The sequence below is a fragment of the Rhinolophus sinicus genome, chromosome 5, assembly GCF_057876585.1.
Source record: "Rhinolophus sinicus isolate RSI-liver-muscle chromosome 5, RSI-T2T, whole genome shotgun sequence".
Classification (NCBI taxonomy): Eukaryota; Metazoa; Chordata; class Mammalia; order Chiroptera; family Rhinolophidae; genus Rhinolophus; species Rhinolophus sinicus.
In genome coordinates, this window is record NC_142505.1 from 29,065,319 (window position 1) to 29,083,956 (window position 18,638).

Genomic DNA, 18,638 nt, shown 5'->3' on the forward strand with positions numbered 1-18,638 from the left:
ACAATGGGTCACATAAAATATGCATAGTTTAAATGTCCAGAACAAAGACAAAAAGGGATATGTATAGCAGTAATGCTAATATAATTATGAATAATTTTATTTTGCTTTATTTTCTATGTTTTGAAACTTTCTATTGTAAATGTGTATTATTTTGGCAGTAAAACAAAAGTATGTTACAAATGTGACAATTTAACTTACAATTCAACTTTTTATGCAATTTATTGACAATAAATGTGATTAAACATTGAGGTAAAGGTTACCAATAAAATTCAGATTTGGGGAGATATTATTGAAATGGAAATTTAGTGCCACTTTTTCATTCCTTTGCATATGCCTACTGATGTGTGGTAGCAGTTGCATGAGTCTACAGAAATCTTGTTAATATCTGTAATGCCCATTTAATCATTTTCAGTCTTGTATTTAGTTTCAGACATAGCAGAAAGACAAAAATATTCATCATTTTTTTCTGTTTTTCATCTCCCAGGTAGTCACTTTTGGTGACAGTGTCCAGTTTTCACAATGTATCATTCCGTATCTGAAACTAGACATCCTCTGCAGCCAGAAGAACAAGAAGTGGGCATTGACCCCTTGTCGAGTTATGCTAACAAGAATGGAGGTGAGTTTTGTATGCAGACGCATTCTGGGGTTCCTGGGAATCCTAGTAGAGGCTCTTGGGTTAGCTCTACCTGCAGTATATGTGCAGTTCTCTAGATGAAGCTGAGCAGGGCAACTTTTAAGAACATTTTCCTGGATAGGTACAGAGAACTCTGACACCAATGAATACCACAAAAGGTCAACTTTCAATTATACATAGAAACATTAGCCAAATGTTTAATGCACTGTCATTCATTTTTTAAAAACCATCAACTTAAAACAACTACTTCAGCGTAAGGATGTTGAAATGCATAATGGCCTCTGTCAAACTTCTTTTAAAGAAGTCTGAGCTTTTGGTGTTGATTGTGCAGGGATTTTTTTTTCCCCCTCCAATAAGTTGAGATTATTTCAGGATAAAAGACTTGCCCAACTCTCCTTTCTTTTTTTCTTAAATAATTGAAATTTGTGTTATTCTTTTAAAGATCTATGCATTGGAATTGTTAAACATAGATCGTTAAAAGGTAAATTGCATTGAGGACCTACCCTATAAAAATTTATCAAATGTGTATGTGTCAGAACTCTGTGTTATTTTCTCAGTATTAGTAATAGTATAGTATCTTAGAAGGAAATCAGTTTGTGAGAAGTCTTGAAAACTTATTCTTTTTTTTAACTAATTCACTAAATATTTGATAAAGTTTATTTATTGACTCAGGTAACTCCTTGTACTTTTTTACTCATGAAACATATGTCAGGGTTATGAGATCTATTTTAAAAATCATAATTAGTCAAAGTAATTCACATGTGTTTTGTGTACTTCAAATACATTTTTTTTAAATATTGATATAAAGGTCTGCCATTAACTCATGTTTTGGGAATTTTAAAAATGATTCTTTAAAGTGGCCATTTCTTTAGTACACAAGCTCTTGATTTTATGGAGTGTGTTTTAAAACTAATATAATTTTCCATACAGCTTATTTTTGGGATTTTTATATTTGCTTTGATTTAAAATGTCTCAATGCTTTTTACGGTTTTGAAATATGAAAAGTAATGTGAAAAATCATTAGTGTCCCATTTCAGTTTTAGCATTTTGAAAATTTCAGTGGTAAGAACGATACTACCTTTCATAGTGATGTTTTTTCTTAAGTATAATAACTGTAAGAAGCACTCATAATTAAAATAAGTCAAATTATTTTTCAAACGCTTATATGAGTGGGTATTTTAAAAGTGAATGTGTTCTTGTGTTATAAGTACATAAAATAGTTTCACCCAAATTTTCTGGTTTATGTGCTTATTTTAGAGTACGGGGTTTTTTTAAGTACATATTTTTCTTTGGTCTAGTTCATTAAATATTGAGACTCTTCGTTTTTTTTTAAACTGGTTAAAAAACATTTTAAATTAATTTTATCCTTTATTGTTGCAGGAATGAGTAGTTACCTTTACTGAAAAGGATTTTCGTTTATATCCTAGCCTAGCATTTCTATGACATACAAAGTTATTAGGACTGAATTGATGTTTAAAAGTGCCATTAATTCATTTACCCCAAATGTTCATTAACAATGTAAATGTATGCTGATGTTCTATGAGACAAGGAAGTGACTAATGACTCTTCCAACTAACAACACTTAAAATGAATAGAAACTTTAGATAGCTAATCTTGAAGTAATCAAGACCCTCATTCAGCTTGGCATCTCTGTATGCTCTAAAACAGCTGTCAACTGTTAAAAATATATACAAAACACACATACGCGCGCACACACACACATGCAGAAAGAAAGATATGTAAATATCTAGTTCTTCAAAGCCATAAAGGTTACTAACCGTAGTGGTTTCTGTGCATTGTATATGTAAATATTTTATATAAAGCATCTATTTCATCTTTGTAGAGTTCCTTTTTGCAGCAAAACGTGTGTTGCATTTTAATGGGATTGTTATATTTACTCAAAAAATCATCACCTTTAGCTAGTATATTTGTTTATTTTAATATATGTCTTTCATGGGGTTTTCCATGTATTTGAAGCCTTTTACAAATTTTTCTCACAAGGGAATTTGTGGCAACTAGGTTATTTATTTTGTAAGTAGTCAAACACTGGGCTTAATCAGTGGTTTCCCTGTGTACAAGTCATTTTTTGTAATTCCTGTTATAGATTATATAAATAAACAAATAAGTCTTTAATTTCTCAAATCCGAATTTTAGCATTCATAAAGAAACAGTATATTACTGAGTTAATGATTCTGAGTATTCTGGAAAGCATTGGCAAAAATAGCCACATAATAGAAATGATAGGAAATCATGTTTCATTGGTTATTTTCATGAATGGTTGAGGAAAGTGGGTGAGGGAAAAAATAGTTTAATTCACATGGAATGTATGCCCTAAGATTTTGTAAAATATATATGCAAAATCTTAGGGCATATATTCCATGTGAATTAAACTTTTTACTGCTTGAATTGCTTTTTCAGATAGAGAACAGCATAGAAAGTATGACATTTTCTCTGTGACCTATTAAATTTGGTTATAAACAAATTACCATATTAGGTTTCAAAATCTTTGAACAAAGGGTATTAATTAATAATTGACAAGTTACCTATAATACAATCGAAACCATAAAAAAAGCAAAAATGTTTGTTCAACTATTCATGATTCTTAGCATGTAACATTTAATGATCAATTAAATGAAAAATGTAATCATTTTATTTTAAACTGAAAACAACAATATCAAGATTAAGGGAATCTTAACCTATTAATAAATAACATTTGTGGTATGACTAGTTGTTTTCACAAGCTTATAAGTGATAGGAATGTTACTCATGATGAAAGAACATTTTCCTCTATTAGGTCTCTTTAGAGAATAGCATTTTGTTATATATTGCCAGAGTTTTTAGCTTCAATTTTATATGCCTTCTTACTTACAGCTTTTATAGTATTCAGATAATTACGACTTAATGTATTGCCTTTTTATATAATATCTGTTTCAAAGCTTTCTTTCTATCTTCATGTATAAAATATTTAGTAACCTACTTAAAAAAAAATCCAAGACAGTCAGAATATCCTGCCTACTCCATTTTTGCCTCTTGTAATTTTATTTTTGTTCCAAATATTCCTTTCTTTCTGTTATAATAGCATAGAATTTCAGAACAAGAAGGGAGTGCCTGGCTTTATTGATGAATAAATGATGATAAACAATTAAAATAGTTCATCGAAGTTGATATAATAAAATGATGCGGTCCTGTTAGGGTCTTTTGTATTGCTTTCCAAGTAGTAGAAATTAATTTAGATTTGAGTAAAAGATGAATTTGTTCTGCTGAAGATACCTAGCCAAAGTATAGGGAGCTGTCTGAATGATCCTATTCACTTTAAACCCTACCTTTGGCCTAATTGGCTGTAGTCATCTTAGGGAGGAAAAAAAAAAAAAAAACTCTCCCTTTCCTGGCTTACAGGTCTTCAGTGGTTTTCCATTGCACTAATAATAAAATCCAAGCTCTTGACCATGATGTCCATGGCTGTCTTGCTAAGTATTAAAAAAAAATGGTTATGGTAATGTTTGAAAAGTTAAAAATCAATGGAAGAGGAGTCCTGTGGTCTTAGAGATTTGGAGGAGATACAGTATAGAGGCAAGATGGAGGGATTTGTAGACAGAGATGGTCATTATTTTCATTGTAATAATAGGAGAGAAGGAAAAAAGATGTTTAGGTACAGTAAGTGTATTAGTTCAATGGCAGAAAGTTCAACGAAATATCTTTGATGTCTTAATCTCTTTTTTGATAAGTTAGTGTGAGGTCATTTGTTGTAAGTGAGTGATAAGATGAACGATTTGAAAATTTGTGGAGAGTGACAAAGGTTAGATTGAGTTGATAAAGAATACATAACATTGGGGGTCAAACAGATTAGGCATCATAATTTATAGGTGACACAAGCTGTAAATTTGTATGATTATGCCCTAGGTGCAGAATTCAGCACCTAGGATTTAGCCAAAAAGAAAAGCAGACAGAGGTTTTGTCAGGGTTGTATAGCAGGTAGATCAGTAGACAAGGAAGTTGATGGTGAAAGAATTCACTGATGGTTTGAGAATATAAGGAAATTTGCTATCATGGAATAGGGTTCTAAGAGGGTAGAGTAGAAAGTTTTGGAAGGGATGGAGTTAGCAGAGATGAAGTATAGAGTAATATGGTAATGGGAGTCATGAAGGGGGTATGGGAACAGTACATAAGTGTTTATTTTTAATTAAACTTTATTTGGGTAACAATGGTTAGTAAAGTTGCATAGGTTTCAAGTATACAGTTCTGTAACACATCACCTATACATCATATTGTGTGTTCACCACCCAGAATATATGTCTGATAAATATATTAATTCGATGAAGCATAGTTTAATGGTAGCCAGTAAACCAGCTCAATACCTTCATTAGTTCTGTGCATTAATTTAAATCTACATTGATTTGGATAGGTTTTGGTCTGAAGTTTTTATTCTTATTTTTTAAATTTTAAATATATTTTTTTAGAACAAATTTAGGTTCACAGCTCGATTAAGAGGAAGGTACAGAGATTTCCCACATAACCTCTATTCCCACACATGCCTAGCCTCCGCCGTTATTAACATCCCCCACAAGACTGGTAGATTTGGAACAATTGATGAACTTACATTGACACATCATAATCACCCCAAAATCCATAGTTTACATTAGGATCCACTATTGATATTATACATTCTATGGGTTTGGACAAATTTATAAGGATGTAGTCATCATTATAAGTATCATAAATATTTTCACAAAATCCTCTGTGCTCCATTTGTCCTCCCTCCCTCGCTCCCCTCCCCACCCTTCAACTTCTGGCAAACACTAAGCTTTTTAATGTGTGCATATGTAGTTTTGCAAGAAGTATCTTTTTAATAAAATAAAAAAAATTCTCCCTAGATATCAAGGAAAACAGGAAGTTTAGATAGATGAATGACTATAAGTAAGGCTATAAAGACATCAAGGAAAGCTGTAGCTTTGTTGTAGATTGTTAAATAAATGAGTGACTTAGAAGTTCTTAAATGACAGTAACAAGGCTAAAAAAAATGGATGGTTTTTAAAATGTCTCTTTAAAAACAGACTTCAAGTGGTGTGACAATAGGTGGAAGTTAAATAAGAGAGCTATCAGCATGCCATGCCCAGTTCTTGTAAATTAAACTGTCCGAAAGAAAGTTGGAAATGACAGACTTCAGTTTGCAGGGCCATGAGTTGGAGATCAGAGAGTCCTTCTCCAGATATATCAGCTCACAGTATGAAACAGATAAGAAATCCAAAGAAAGAGAAAGAACTTAGAATTGATTTATAGGAATTCTCCATGATTAGAAATTGGATACAGAGAGCAGTATTTTAACATTAGAAGAATCCTTAAAGTAGGGGAAACATAGAAGGTCATTAAAATTATAGAAGCTGCAGATATGGGAGCTTCCATAATTTGCAAGTGGTCAATGCTTCAAGGATTGCATAGGTTAAAGAGTATAAAAGGAGAAAATACGTGATTTGGTGATGGGAAGAGTATTGATTATCTGTAATTAGTGGCTAAGCCATTTTGAAGATACTACTAACTCACTTGAGTGGACTTAAGTGAATTCAAAGTCTGATTCAGAATTAACATAAAAAGATAGTAGTTAAATATCAATGATAAATATTTAAATGGTGAGGAAGGTTCAACTTACTTTTTAATATTAGATGTAGGTGATTATATGTGGATTTTATGTTCTTATACAGTGAATTGAGATTTAGCAAGTTGTACATTTTAACAATAACAATGAGTTTACTGTTGGTAAAGTATAGACCCTCCGAATTAAAAAAAAAAAAATGTCTTCTGGTTTCAATTCGGATCCTTTTTTCATCGAGTTGCCCATTCCTTATTAATTATATCTGGTTTTTTGTTTTATTTAAAGTTTTCTCTTGGCTTGGCAGTTCCCTTTATTTGCTTGAAGAAATAGGCTCCTTTAGAGTTACTTTAGAGTTGGGGTTGTGTGAAGAGTCACCTTGTGGCTGTGCCTGGATATTGATGGCTCCCAATGTCTTAGAAACAAAGGCCCTCACTGCTGGCCCTGGTGGCAGACAGTAACAGCCCTGCAAAAATCATCACCACTACGCCCGTGGGCAAAGTTGGTCTGCAAAGGAATAGCCATACCTTAAGATTTTCTCACCATGCTTAGTCAGCCTGTATAAAATTCTGGGCTCACCAAAAATGGGAGGTTTTGTAATGATGGGTTTGGTTGGTTGGGTCTAGGCATAACTAGAGCTAAATATAGGTGATTTAAAGTGACAATGTTAAAACTTTAGAAAAACAAAAATGAAGGAAACCCACTTAGTGGATTTCTTATCAAAGAATTATATTAGTTGTTTTTTGCTAATTATTAGTGGGGCCAGAAAAGAACCCAGAGTTTGGAATGTTTAAATAATGAGATACCCAACTCTCAGGTCACATGGCTTAGAAAAGTGTATCAAAATTATCACTTGGCTTCTCACATGTTGCAGCTCCTTTTTATTCATTTACGTATTAAAACAGATTTCTCCCCTATGGTTTAGTAGTGAAATGAATAATTAGTCCCTTACAAATATAATTCTCTTCCTCGCTTGTGCTTCTCCTAACTCCTTTCATAGCATTAACCAATTTTAAAAACTGTATCTACTGAAACTACTGGTTATAAAGGATTACAGGCTTTCTTACTTTCATTTTACCCAATCAGAGGGAAGAACTGAATATCAAAAGAGGATGAGGGGGATGTAAGAAAAAATTTAAATCTTACTTTGGGAAAACAATCCAGGACCTCTTCAATCGCTCTTCTTTATTTCCTTCAGTGGAAGTATCTAAAGACCTATTTTTTCCAAGATCATGTCTTAAAATTATCTTCCTACTTTGCTGCATAACATTCAGCTATATAATAAAACAGCCAGAAGTATTTTTTAATATAGCTTGTGTATTTTGGTAAAATTCTCTTCGTGTTTAATAGTGTTTTTGTGTGTGTGTGTGTGGTTTTTTTTTTAACATTTTGATATCATTATACTCAGATATTTATAAATTTCCTTATAGACTTAAGTAAAGCCCATTGTGTGTGTTTCACTTTAGGGGATTTAAACAAGTTTTTATTATGTATGCCGATGATCTTTTTAAATAGTGAGGACAGAAAAGTCAGTTTAATGCAGAATTTTAATCTGTATTATATTGGCAGATCTTGGTATCTACTTTAGCATATTTTAACAGTTAGAAATTATATATGTAATTTGTGGTAAAAAGAGACATCTGCTTTGTTGTGACATTTTTATGATTTCTCTTCTTTTTCATGTTTGTAAATGTAGGTTTTGCTGTGGGTGTTCTCTGATATTGTTCTGTTCTTAAAAGATGTCTTCACCAAAAGCTTTGAGAATGCACATTGCTTTATTGATATATGATTATTCTGAGCTCTAGTATTTTTTATTCTTAACTTGTATTCCATAAGAATAGAAAATAAGTTAAATTGGTTTATCATCACTATACTTGTACTGTAAAGAGGGCTTACTTGTTAATCAAATAGATGTTTTGAAATAAGAAATCTTTGTTCATATTGTACTTTACTCTGGAGTTTGACTACATTGCTCCTTGAATTTCATGAGAAGGAATCCCATATGAGGAATATAGGAAAACACAAGGAAAGAAACATTATGTTAGCTTCAAGCTGTTTTATTTTTACATTTTAGGAAAATCTGAGTGTTTTAAATGGAAGAAATTAAGAAGCTAATAAATCACAAAAATTGTAATATCTCAAGATATTTACTTTAAATGGTCATTTTCTTTCATTACATTTCCAGTATTAAAAATGTAGTTTACTTGAGTCTTTGGAAATGATCTGATATCTACCATTTGGTAATTATTGTATTCCTGTAAATTACAGTGGTTGTCTTTCCCAAACTTAAAAATCTATTTAGTTTTAGTCAGAAAAACCACCCACTAGTCTTGATTTACCAACAGATAAAATAGTGAGAATTTACTTTTACTTACTCACTGTCACGTATATGGCAATGTGTCAGCCAAATAATCGTTTACTTTATGGGGAATATGTGTAGTTAAATAATAATTCTCCATTCTCTTCCTTCCTTTTTTCTACTTTTTTTCCAAATGTAGAGAAACTTAATGACCATTGACTTCCTAGCATTTTTGTTTAGTGACAATTTTAATAGAATATGACTAATTTTGACTAAGCATAGAACATTGCTATCAGTTTGAATCTTTAATTAGACTTGTGAATAGATCCATTTTATTGAACTTAACAGATTTTTCAATCATCCATCTTGGCATAATGGTTAAGAAATTTCAGTGATATTTGATGAATAAACAGAGATCATAGAGGTATATATAGGGTTTCCAGGTGGGAATTCCTGCCCTTTCTCAGTTTTTGTCGCTTTCCTGTTTCCGAATCCCAAGAAAAGTTGGTTGGGAAATCGGGAAAATTGGCTCCTTGAACCCAGGTGGTTGGTAGTATCAGCCCTCACTTTGTGGAAACGATTCACCGTGGAGAACAGAAAACAGTTTATATTTCGGGATTCGGGAACTGGAAAGCTGGAAAAAAATCCTGAGAATGGGCAGGAATTCCCACCTGGAAACCCTAGGCATATGTATTTTATCACAGATAGTGAGGCCTGCAGTCCACAGACCTGATATTCATTTATTCATTCAAAAATATTTGCTGATCATCTCGTATCTGAGGTTACACTATTATACAAGTAGACCAAGGGCTTTCTTTTGGTGAAATTCATATTTTGGCCTGAAAGAGACAGTAAAAAAAAAAGTACAGAAATAAGAAAAAATGTAAGAAAGTGATAAACACTAGGCAAAGAGTTAAAATAGGGTAATGTTACAAAGAGTGACTGGGTCTATAATTTAGGTTTTCATGGAATACCTCTCTGAGAAGGTGATACATCAGCCAGAAGTGAATGACAGAGAAGGAACCAGGCATGCGAAGGTGGTGAGAGAAACAGAGACAGAGACAGAGAGACAGAAAGAAATACCAGTCCTTCAAAAGGAAAGAGTTCCTACAGAGAAAATACCTAGGATAGGAACTTGTTATATTTGAGAACTGAAGGAAGTCACTGTGGCTGGGGCACTATGGGTGGTGCACAGCACGGGCCTCCTGACAGGGGCCAGAACATGAGGATTTTTTACGTCAAGCTGAAGAGTGTAGATTTTATTCTAAAGTCAGTTAATAGACTGTGTTGTTATCTCTGTTGAACTCGTAGTTTCTTCTCAAGAATGAGGGCCATACTTTTTTTTTTTTAACATATATCCTTATGACTTGATATTAGGCATCTAGTAAATTATGCCTGATTTACACAAAGTTGTAGTGTTTTTAGTTTATTTTCATACCAATCTTTGATTCCTCATTCTCAATATTTTAACTGTTTGTCATGGTGAAGTAATTTCTGCTTAATCTGAGATAAAAGGATGCCCTAAAATTAGCCATTTATCTAAAACCCAGTTACTTCTATGTGGTCTATTTTATACCATGCTACCAATATTAAAATAGTAATAGTAAATGCAGTTTAGTGAGACCTTTTCTGTTTGACCCATTGTGTGTGTGGGTATGTGAGACTTTTGGTGGGGGACATATAATCATTATTTTCCCTTTGCTGATGTAATGGAAAATTTGCTCCTATAGGACATATTAGAACAATGTATTTAATGCTCTTCAATTTAATTTGCTAGTATCACAATTAATACAATTAAGGTCACTTGAAATGAAACTATTAACAAATTGAGTAATTTACTTTAACAATGTCAATGTGTTCTCAGAATTACATTTGCTTAATTAGTGTACAAGCTATTATTTAATAGCATACTTCACATAGAAAAATGTAATAATGCATTCTTGGCTCCTTATAACAGAAAGAAAGAAACTTTTAATGGACTGAGTGATTTCGTGGAAAAGCTTCTAGATATAAAGTGACAGAAGAGAAAATACAAAGCCAGAAAGCTAAGCTTGCAAGAATGTAAAACAAATTCTTTTCTTGGTACTTACCAATACATGTCCCATTTATCATTGTGTAAATAGTATTGAAAACTTTTAGTGGTAGTTAAGGAAGGGAACATAGATTTTGGAAAAATTTGTGTTCGATTTTATCTGGGTTTTGCTTAATACTGCAATAATATTCTAATTTTTGAAAATCATAAAATAAATCATTTCTAATTAATCACCCTAATGGAGGGGAACGTAATGGTGTAGAATATGAAAAGGGTAGGAAGCAAAATAACTTGATTCTCATGGTGGCTGTTGTTTTGTATTTTAATATGGATATTTCTTACCTAAGAATTCACTTTACTGGCTGGTGAAAAAGTTCTTCTTCTACCCTGTCTACTCTCTGTTGGGATCAGAGGTCCAGAAAAGAATAAATGGTTACATTTCTGTTTCTGTGTATGTGGAGTAAGCGGAAAGAGATAAATTGTCAGCCAAGTTACAATTAGTAAGATTTGTTCTTTATAAAAATGAGACAAGATTTACTATCATGTAATCAAGTGGAGATTTTATGTAGAAGGGGGAGATAAATGCAATCCAGCTAATACAATACTCTAAAAATTAATTTGATAATCTTTTCCCCTAATTTTATTAGTTTATTTAAGTTTACATAGCTTTCCTCTTCTTTCCCCTTCCCTCCTTTGGTTAATGACAAAAATGTGTAAAGTTGAAAGTGAAAAAAGGAAGCAGTTATAAGAGTAATTAGGAAATAAATATTTAAGTGTAAAATGGAAGAAGTTTAGGGAATCTGCAGACTTTGAAAAACTAACCATATCTCTCATATCTAGAAAAGAGGTTCATAGTAATATATTTAGTCTTTCAACACTTGTTTTTGCTCAGTTCCCCCATTGGCTTTCATTGTATACCCCAAATTCTGAGTTCATTCTACCAGGTTGTTCATAGATAAGATGAGTCAGAATAGGGTGATTTACTAGAGGAACAACCTACTTAGCAACAGTAGAAAATTAGTTTAGGTAATTCTTTAATTAGCATTTTGAGTTTAGTATGGGTAAACTTCTAGTTAGTTAGTTGCTATATACACGACAATAAGCAGTTCTAATTTGGCCCTAACTTAATCCTCATTATACCTGGTCTCTAAATTCTGTTTTGTCTGTAGATTCCTTAGCCTATGTAGAGAAATTTAGAAGAGTAACCAGAATCTGATTTTTAAATACTTGATCTTTCAAATGAAATAGATTTTAAAGAGGCATTGATTTGTTTTATCAAAGAAAGCCAAATGTAAGAAGTTAATTGCTTTCTTCCAAATCTTACTTTATGTGGTCTTCATTCTTAGCTCTCCTTCTATTTTGAGAATAACAAATTGCCTAAAACCTCTTGACATAACATAATATGCCCTCAAAGTGTTTAATCCATGTCGGGTCTGAGGATTGGTTCAACTGCATGTGTCAGAGTTATAGCATTTCAGAAGCACAGTCCCAGGCCTACATAACAACCTGTGTTTTCTTAGATTAAGTGAAGTTTTAGAGTAAGCTTTAAAAGGCCTTCACGGCCTGGTTTTATGCATTTATTCAGTCACTTTCCAGTGTGACTAGACAGGAATTCTCTATTAAAATTGAAGACCTAACCAGAATAGTCAGCACAACATTGAAGGAGAGCAAAGTAAGAAGACTGACACTACCTGATTTGAGAATAGAGAGCCCAGAAATAGACCCATATAATTATAGTTACGTGATCTTGATGAAGGAGCAAAGGCAATTCAGTGGAGAAAGGATAGTTTTCAACAAACGGTGCTGGAACAACTAGATATTCTCATGCAAAAACAAAACAAAACAAAAAAAAATGAAATCTACATATAGATTTTTATACCTTTCACAAAAATTAACTCAAGATGGATTATAAACCTAAATGTAAAATGCAAAATTATGAAATTCCTAGAAGATGAAATAAGAGAAAATCTTGGTGATTTTGTGTTTGGCAATGACATTTTAGTTTTAGTTTCAAAAGCATGATTCATGAAAGAAAAAATTGGTAAGTTTGGACTTTATGAAAGGTAAAACATTTTTCTCTTTGAAAGACATGTTCAGAGAGTGAAAGACAAGCCACACTGGGAAAAAAATCTTTGCAAAACATGTCTGATAAAGGCCTGGTATTTAAAATATACAGATAACTTTTATAATTCAACAATAAGAAAACAAATACCCCAATTCAAAAATGGGCGATATATCTGAACAGAAACCTCACTGAAGAAGATATATAGGTGACAAATAAGTATAGGAAAAGATTTTCAACAGCAAAGGTCATTAGAAAATCGCCAATTAAAATGGGATACCACTACACACATATGAGAATGACTGAGACCCAAAACACTGACAATTTTAAATGCCACCGAGGAAGTGGAGCAACAGGAACTCTCAGTCACTGCTGGTGGGAATGCAAAATGGTACAGCCTCTTTGGAAGACAGTTTGGCATTTTTAAATTAACTAAGCATACTCTTACCATATGATCTAGCACTTGCACTCTTTTGTATTTGCCCAAATGGATTGAAAACTTATATCCACACATAAACCTACACACAGTGTTTATATCAGCTTTATTCATTGCCCAACTTGGAAGCAACCAAAATATCCTTCAGTAAGTGAATGGATAAACAAACTGTGGTACATGTATACAATGGAATTTTTATTGAATGATAAAAATAAATGAGATGTTAAGCCACAGAACAACAAGGAGGAACTTTATATGCTATTGCTGAGTAAAGCAGCCAATCTGGAAAGGCTACATAAATGATACAATAATATGATATTCTGTAAAAGGCAAAACTCTGGAGGCACTAAAAAGATCAGTGGTGCTCACTGGGGGTGGGGTGCGGAGGAGGGAAGGATGAATAGGTGTGGGCACAGAGGAATCTTTAGGCCAGTGACATTATTCTGTATGATACTGTAATGGTAGATGTTTGTCATCATACATTTGTCAAAACTCACAGAATGTACAACACAAGAGTAAACCCTAAAGTAAATTTCGGACTTTAGTTAATAATTTATCACTATTGATGCATCAGTGTAACCAATGTACCACACTAATGTAAGCTGTGCATACTAAGGGGAAACTATGAGGGTCGGGCATGGAGGGTGAATATGTGGGAGGGAACTCCACTTTCTGCTCAATTTTTTAAAACACTTTAAACAGCTCCGTAAATAAAGTTTATTAACTAAAAAAAAGTGAAAATAAATGAAAACCCTGGAGTTCCTCTTTCATTGATTTTTATTTCTCCAAGTGATACCATACCTTGTCCATTAATTCATCATGCCAGTTTAATATAGAGCACATGCTTAGTTTTTTTTTTTGAAATGTGCAGTATACTAAAGACTAGGGATTCTTGAAATGGCAAATTATGAAAAAGAAAAAAATGTGCTACACTCTCTGCTTGCATCTCTCAATTAAGTTAACTCAAATGTTTTTATAATAGTTTATAATAGTTCTCTGTCTCACTCCTTAAATAGACTGAATCCTTTTATAAATTGAGTCCTTTGGATAGTCTTGCTCATCAGCATTACCTTCTACCAATCTCATCCTTCATTTAACAATTATTTTTTAAAGCATCGCTCTTTAATTAGTTAGCAAAGCCGTTTTTTATATGGCCAATCCTTGATTTTAGATTGGAAATATTCTCACTCATTCAACATTAACTCAGCCATACTTTTGGGTTTTTTTCTTTGATTTTGAGTAGGTGTAGTTAAGTACAGTTGAGAGTGTAAAGAAGTCTTAGTATACTGAGTTCAATTTTTATACTGGGTAACTTTTTAAAACTGAAGTTGCCAGTTTTTTTCTTCAAGGTCCAGGTAGTAAATCTTTAAGGTTTGCAGGCCATGCCATTTTAGCCTGAAAGCAATCATAGATAATATGTAAACAAATGCCTGTGGATGTGTTTCAGTTAAACATTATTTACCAAAATAGAAGGTCAGCCATTTTAGTGCATGGTCTATATAGTTTGTTGACCCCCGTTTTAGAATAACCATGCTGTGTTATGAAAATAAATGTATGTAATGGAAGTCTGAAGAGATAACAGGATGTTCCTTTTCCCAAAATTTTCTTTAAATAGTGTGTCCTAAAAACAGGGCTTTTTAGCATTGGGACTATTAAACCAAGAGTGTTTCTTCACATGAATTTAGAGACATCTTGTCAAAAAGACTTTTATTATGACTCCTTAATGTACTTACTGAATTTTGCTAGATTACAACTGTGCTAGTATAAACAAATACACTGATTTTTGTGTTTTGATCTTCTATCCTGCAACTTCGCTGCATTTGTTTATTAGCTAGTTTGTGAATGTGTGTGCGTATGTGTGTATATTTAGTATTTTCTTTATATAAAATCATGCCAGCATTTAATAGAGATAATTTTACTTCTTTTAAATTTGGATGTCTTTTCTTTTACTTACCTAATTATTCTGGCTATAACTTCTAGTACAATACTGAATAGAAGTGGTATCTTGTTTGTGATTTTAGGGGGAAAGCTTTCAGTTTTTCACCATTGATATTAGCTGTGAGTTTTTCATAAATCCCCCTTTTTATGTTGAGGAAGTTCTCTTCCATTTCTGGTTTGTTGAGTGTTTTTATTAGGAAAGGATATTGGATTTTCTCAAAAGCTTTTTCTGCATCAAATGAAACAATCATGTTGTTTTTTTCTTTATTAATGTTTTGTATTAAATTGATCGGTATTCATATACTGAACCACCTTTGCATTCCTAGGATAAACCCCACTTTGTCATTACATATAAGCCTCTTAAAATGCTGCTAAATTTGGCCTGCTAGTATTTTGTTGAGGATTTTTGTACGTATATTCATAAGGGATATTGACCTATAGTTTTCTTATAATATCTTTATCTCACTTGGTATCAGGGTGGTGCTGGCCTCATAGATAGTGCTTTCTCCTCTTCTAGTGTTTGGAAGAGTTTAAGAAGGAGGGATGTTAATTAATATTTGGCAGAAATGCCAGTGGAGTCATTTAGTCCTGGACTTTATATTGGGAGTTTTTTTATTGCTGATCAAATCTCTTTACATCTTACAGGTCTGTTTTCATTTTTCTCTTTATGCTTGAGTCAGTTTTGTCAATTTATGCATTTCTTGGAATCTGTTCATTTAATTTAGATTATCTAATTTGTTGGTGTACAACATAGTATTTTGTATAATCCTTTTTATTTTTGTAATGTTGTGGGCAAGCCCCTTTCATTTCTGATTTTAGTGTTTTTTTCTATGTCAGTCTAGCTAAAGGTTTATTAATTTTGTTACCTTTTCAAAGAACCGATTTTTTTTTATTGATTCTGTTCTTTTTCTACACTCTTTTTTATTTATCTCCGCTCTATTCTTTTTCTTCTTAACCCTCAGATTAAATAATCTCAGTTGATTTATAGCTGAATTCACTGATTATTCTTCTGGCTGTTCAAATCTGCTGTTGTATTTCCTCTAATGAATTTTGGTTTTATTTATGATAATTTTCAAGTCCAGAATTGCCATTTTATGTTTTCTGTCTTCATTTTTATGTTTCTTATCTCTTTGTTGAAGTTCTCACTGAAATCATTGAGCATCCTTATAACTGGTGGTTTGCACTCTGCATCTGATAGATTATTTGTCTCCATTTTGTTACAGTTCTTTTTCTTGAGCTTTGTTTTATTTTTTCATTTGGGACATGTTTCTTTGTCTCCCCATTTTGGCTCTTTCCCTGTATTTGTTTCTATGTGTTAGGTAGGGCTGTTATGTCTTCCTGCCTTAGTACAGTGGCCTTATGTAGTCGGTATCCTATGGGGCCCAGTGACACTGGTCACCTGAGCCACGTGCTCCAGGTGTGTCCCTTTCATAGGTTGGGTTTACCCTCCTCTTATAGTTGAGCGTTAATTGCTGTTGACACATTAATGGGAGGGATTGACACTCAGGCTGGTTAGTTGTGAGGACTGGCCGTAACTATAATGGAGGTAGGAACTGTTGTGCCGGGCTGACCCTACGGAACATGATTTGCTTTAACAGGATTCTGGTGCCTGCCCAGCCTGCCCTTTGGGTTTGTCATTTGTGGAGTTGTTTGTATGGTGCTCTGGTGTGGTCTGCAGCTGGTCACTGGGTGTGTTGGTTCTGGGGCCTCCTGGGAGAGGTTCTGGTGCAGACCAAGGTTAACTGCTGCCTGTGCTCTGCTGGGGGACACTTGGTATTACTGTGTTTCCCCGACAATAAGACCTAGCTGGACCATCAGCTCTAATGAGTGTTTTGGAACAAAAACTAATATAAGACCTGGTCTTATTATATTTATTATATTTACTAATATTATATTATACCCAGTCTTATATTATATTAAAGACCGGTTCTTTTATTAATTTTTGCTCCAAAAGATGCATTAGAGCTGATGGTCCAGCTAGGTCTTATTTTCGGGGAAACACAGTAGATGCAAAGTGATCTGCAGGTAGTTACTACTTGTACTGGGCTTGGAGTTGCCTGTGAGAGACTAATCTATGAACCAAGGCTGGCTGCCACTAGTACCAGCCTGGGGTTGCTTAGCAAGAGGTACAGGGCACACTGAGGCCAGATGCTGCTTGTTTGGGGTTTGTGAACCTTTGAGAGATTTTAGGAACATCCCTACCATGAGCCAAGACAGGCTGTTTGTATGGAAAAGCCACTGGAAGGGGTTGGCCCAAAAGTTGGGTGGGGCGGAGTCTAAGGGAATCAACAGGGTGGGGTGAAAAGTACTAGTCAGACTATGGAGATGCAGATATGATGGCCACCTGTGTTTGCACCTTGGGTGGAGGGAGGGCTCAACAAATGAACAGTGGCTTCTGCCAGAACTTCTGCTTGGAGAAAGCTGCCCCTCCAGCCTTCGCCCTGAAGCTAGACAATTCAGTTCCTCCCCATACTTTCTTATTTCTTTGCATGCCTTTCGATTTTTTGTTGAATACTGATTAATTTTGAATATTACAGTGTAACTACTCTAGAAATTAACTTACCCCTCTTCCCCTTGGGGTTTGTTGTTTCTGGTAGTTAGTGACTTTTATACACTATTTTTGTGAAGTCTGTATTCTTTGTTGTATATAGCCATTGAAATCTCTGTTCTATCAGCTTAATGATTAGCTGGTGTTTTGACAGAGTGTCTTTAAAAATAAAATAAAAATACTGTCCTGGATTTTGTATATTGGTTCTGTATTAAGGTAGATGCTCCTTCATTGCTAAGCCAGGCTATTTACAACTCTGCCTTAGCTTTACTTCCTGCTTGAATGGAGCATGAAGTTCAGCCAGAGGTGAAACTTTAGGGTCTTTTCCAGGCATTTTTTGAGCATGCATTCAATACTTAGTATGTATGTGGCCCTCTTGGTTCCCTCGTATACACGGGAACTTTTAAAAGCCCTTATTCTCCCACATATCTCCTTTCCTAGCCTTTTCCTTCCCAGCCTATTTGGTTTGTCTATTACTTGTCCTAACTGTTATTTCTAGCCTCCTGTGGCCAATAATTTTGATTTTTACTGCTTTTAGGAAATGCCACCACGGAAGCTTCCGCAGGCCTGGGAACACTCCAAGTTGTGTGTAAGGCAAGCACATGCACTGGTCCTCTAGGGGGTTGCCAGACAGGTTGAAGCATTCAAATCTATATATCTATATCTATATCTGTATCTCTCTCTCTCTCTCTCTCTCTCGCTCGCTCGCTCGCTCTCTCTCTCTCTCTCTCTCTCTCTCTATATATATATATATATATACACACACACATACACACACACATACACACACACACACACACACACACACACATATATATATATATTTTTTTTTAAGAACAAAGTCAGTATAGCTCACCTGACCCTGACTTTAGCAACCTGCATCAGGTTACCACAGTGCAGCAGCTTCTTTCTTCATTAATTTTTCCAGTTTATTATAACTTTTGACTAGATTTCAAAGGAGGGATGGAGTTCTGTGCTCTGCAATTTTTCAGAGTCACTCCTGATGTACAATGCAAAGGCTTTTACAATAATTTAAAAAATCTTACCTTTTAATATAATTGAATGTAGAGAGACAGCAAAAAAACTTCCAATAATATTTTTAGAC

The 18,638-nt window shown here is 33.7% G+C and overlaps 1 protein-coding gene across 2 annotated transcripts in view; it reads left to right on the forward strand.

The window, feature by feature from the left end:
- Positions 1–18,638, forward strand: part of TBC1D5 (TBC1 domain family member 5) — a 490,620-nt gene that overhangs the window by 183,387 nt on the left and 288,595 nt on the right. For both annotated transcript variants that reach the window (XM_019726007.3, XM_074312797.2), the window contains exon 4: positions 485–616. In XM_019726007.3, coding sequence (XP_019581566.3) covers positions 520–616 — 97 coding nt within the window. In that variant the 5' untranslated portion in view covers positions 485–519. The remainder of the gene's footprint in view (positions 1–484; positions 617–18,638) is intronic.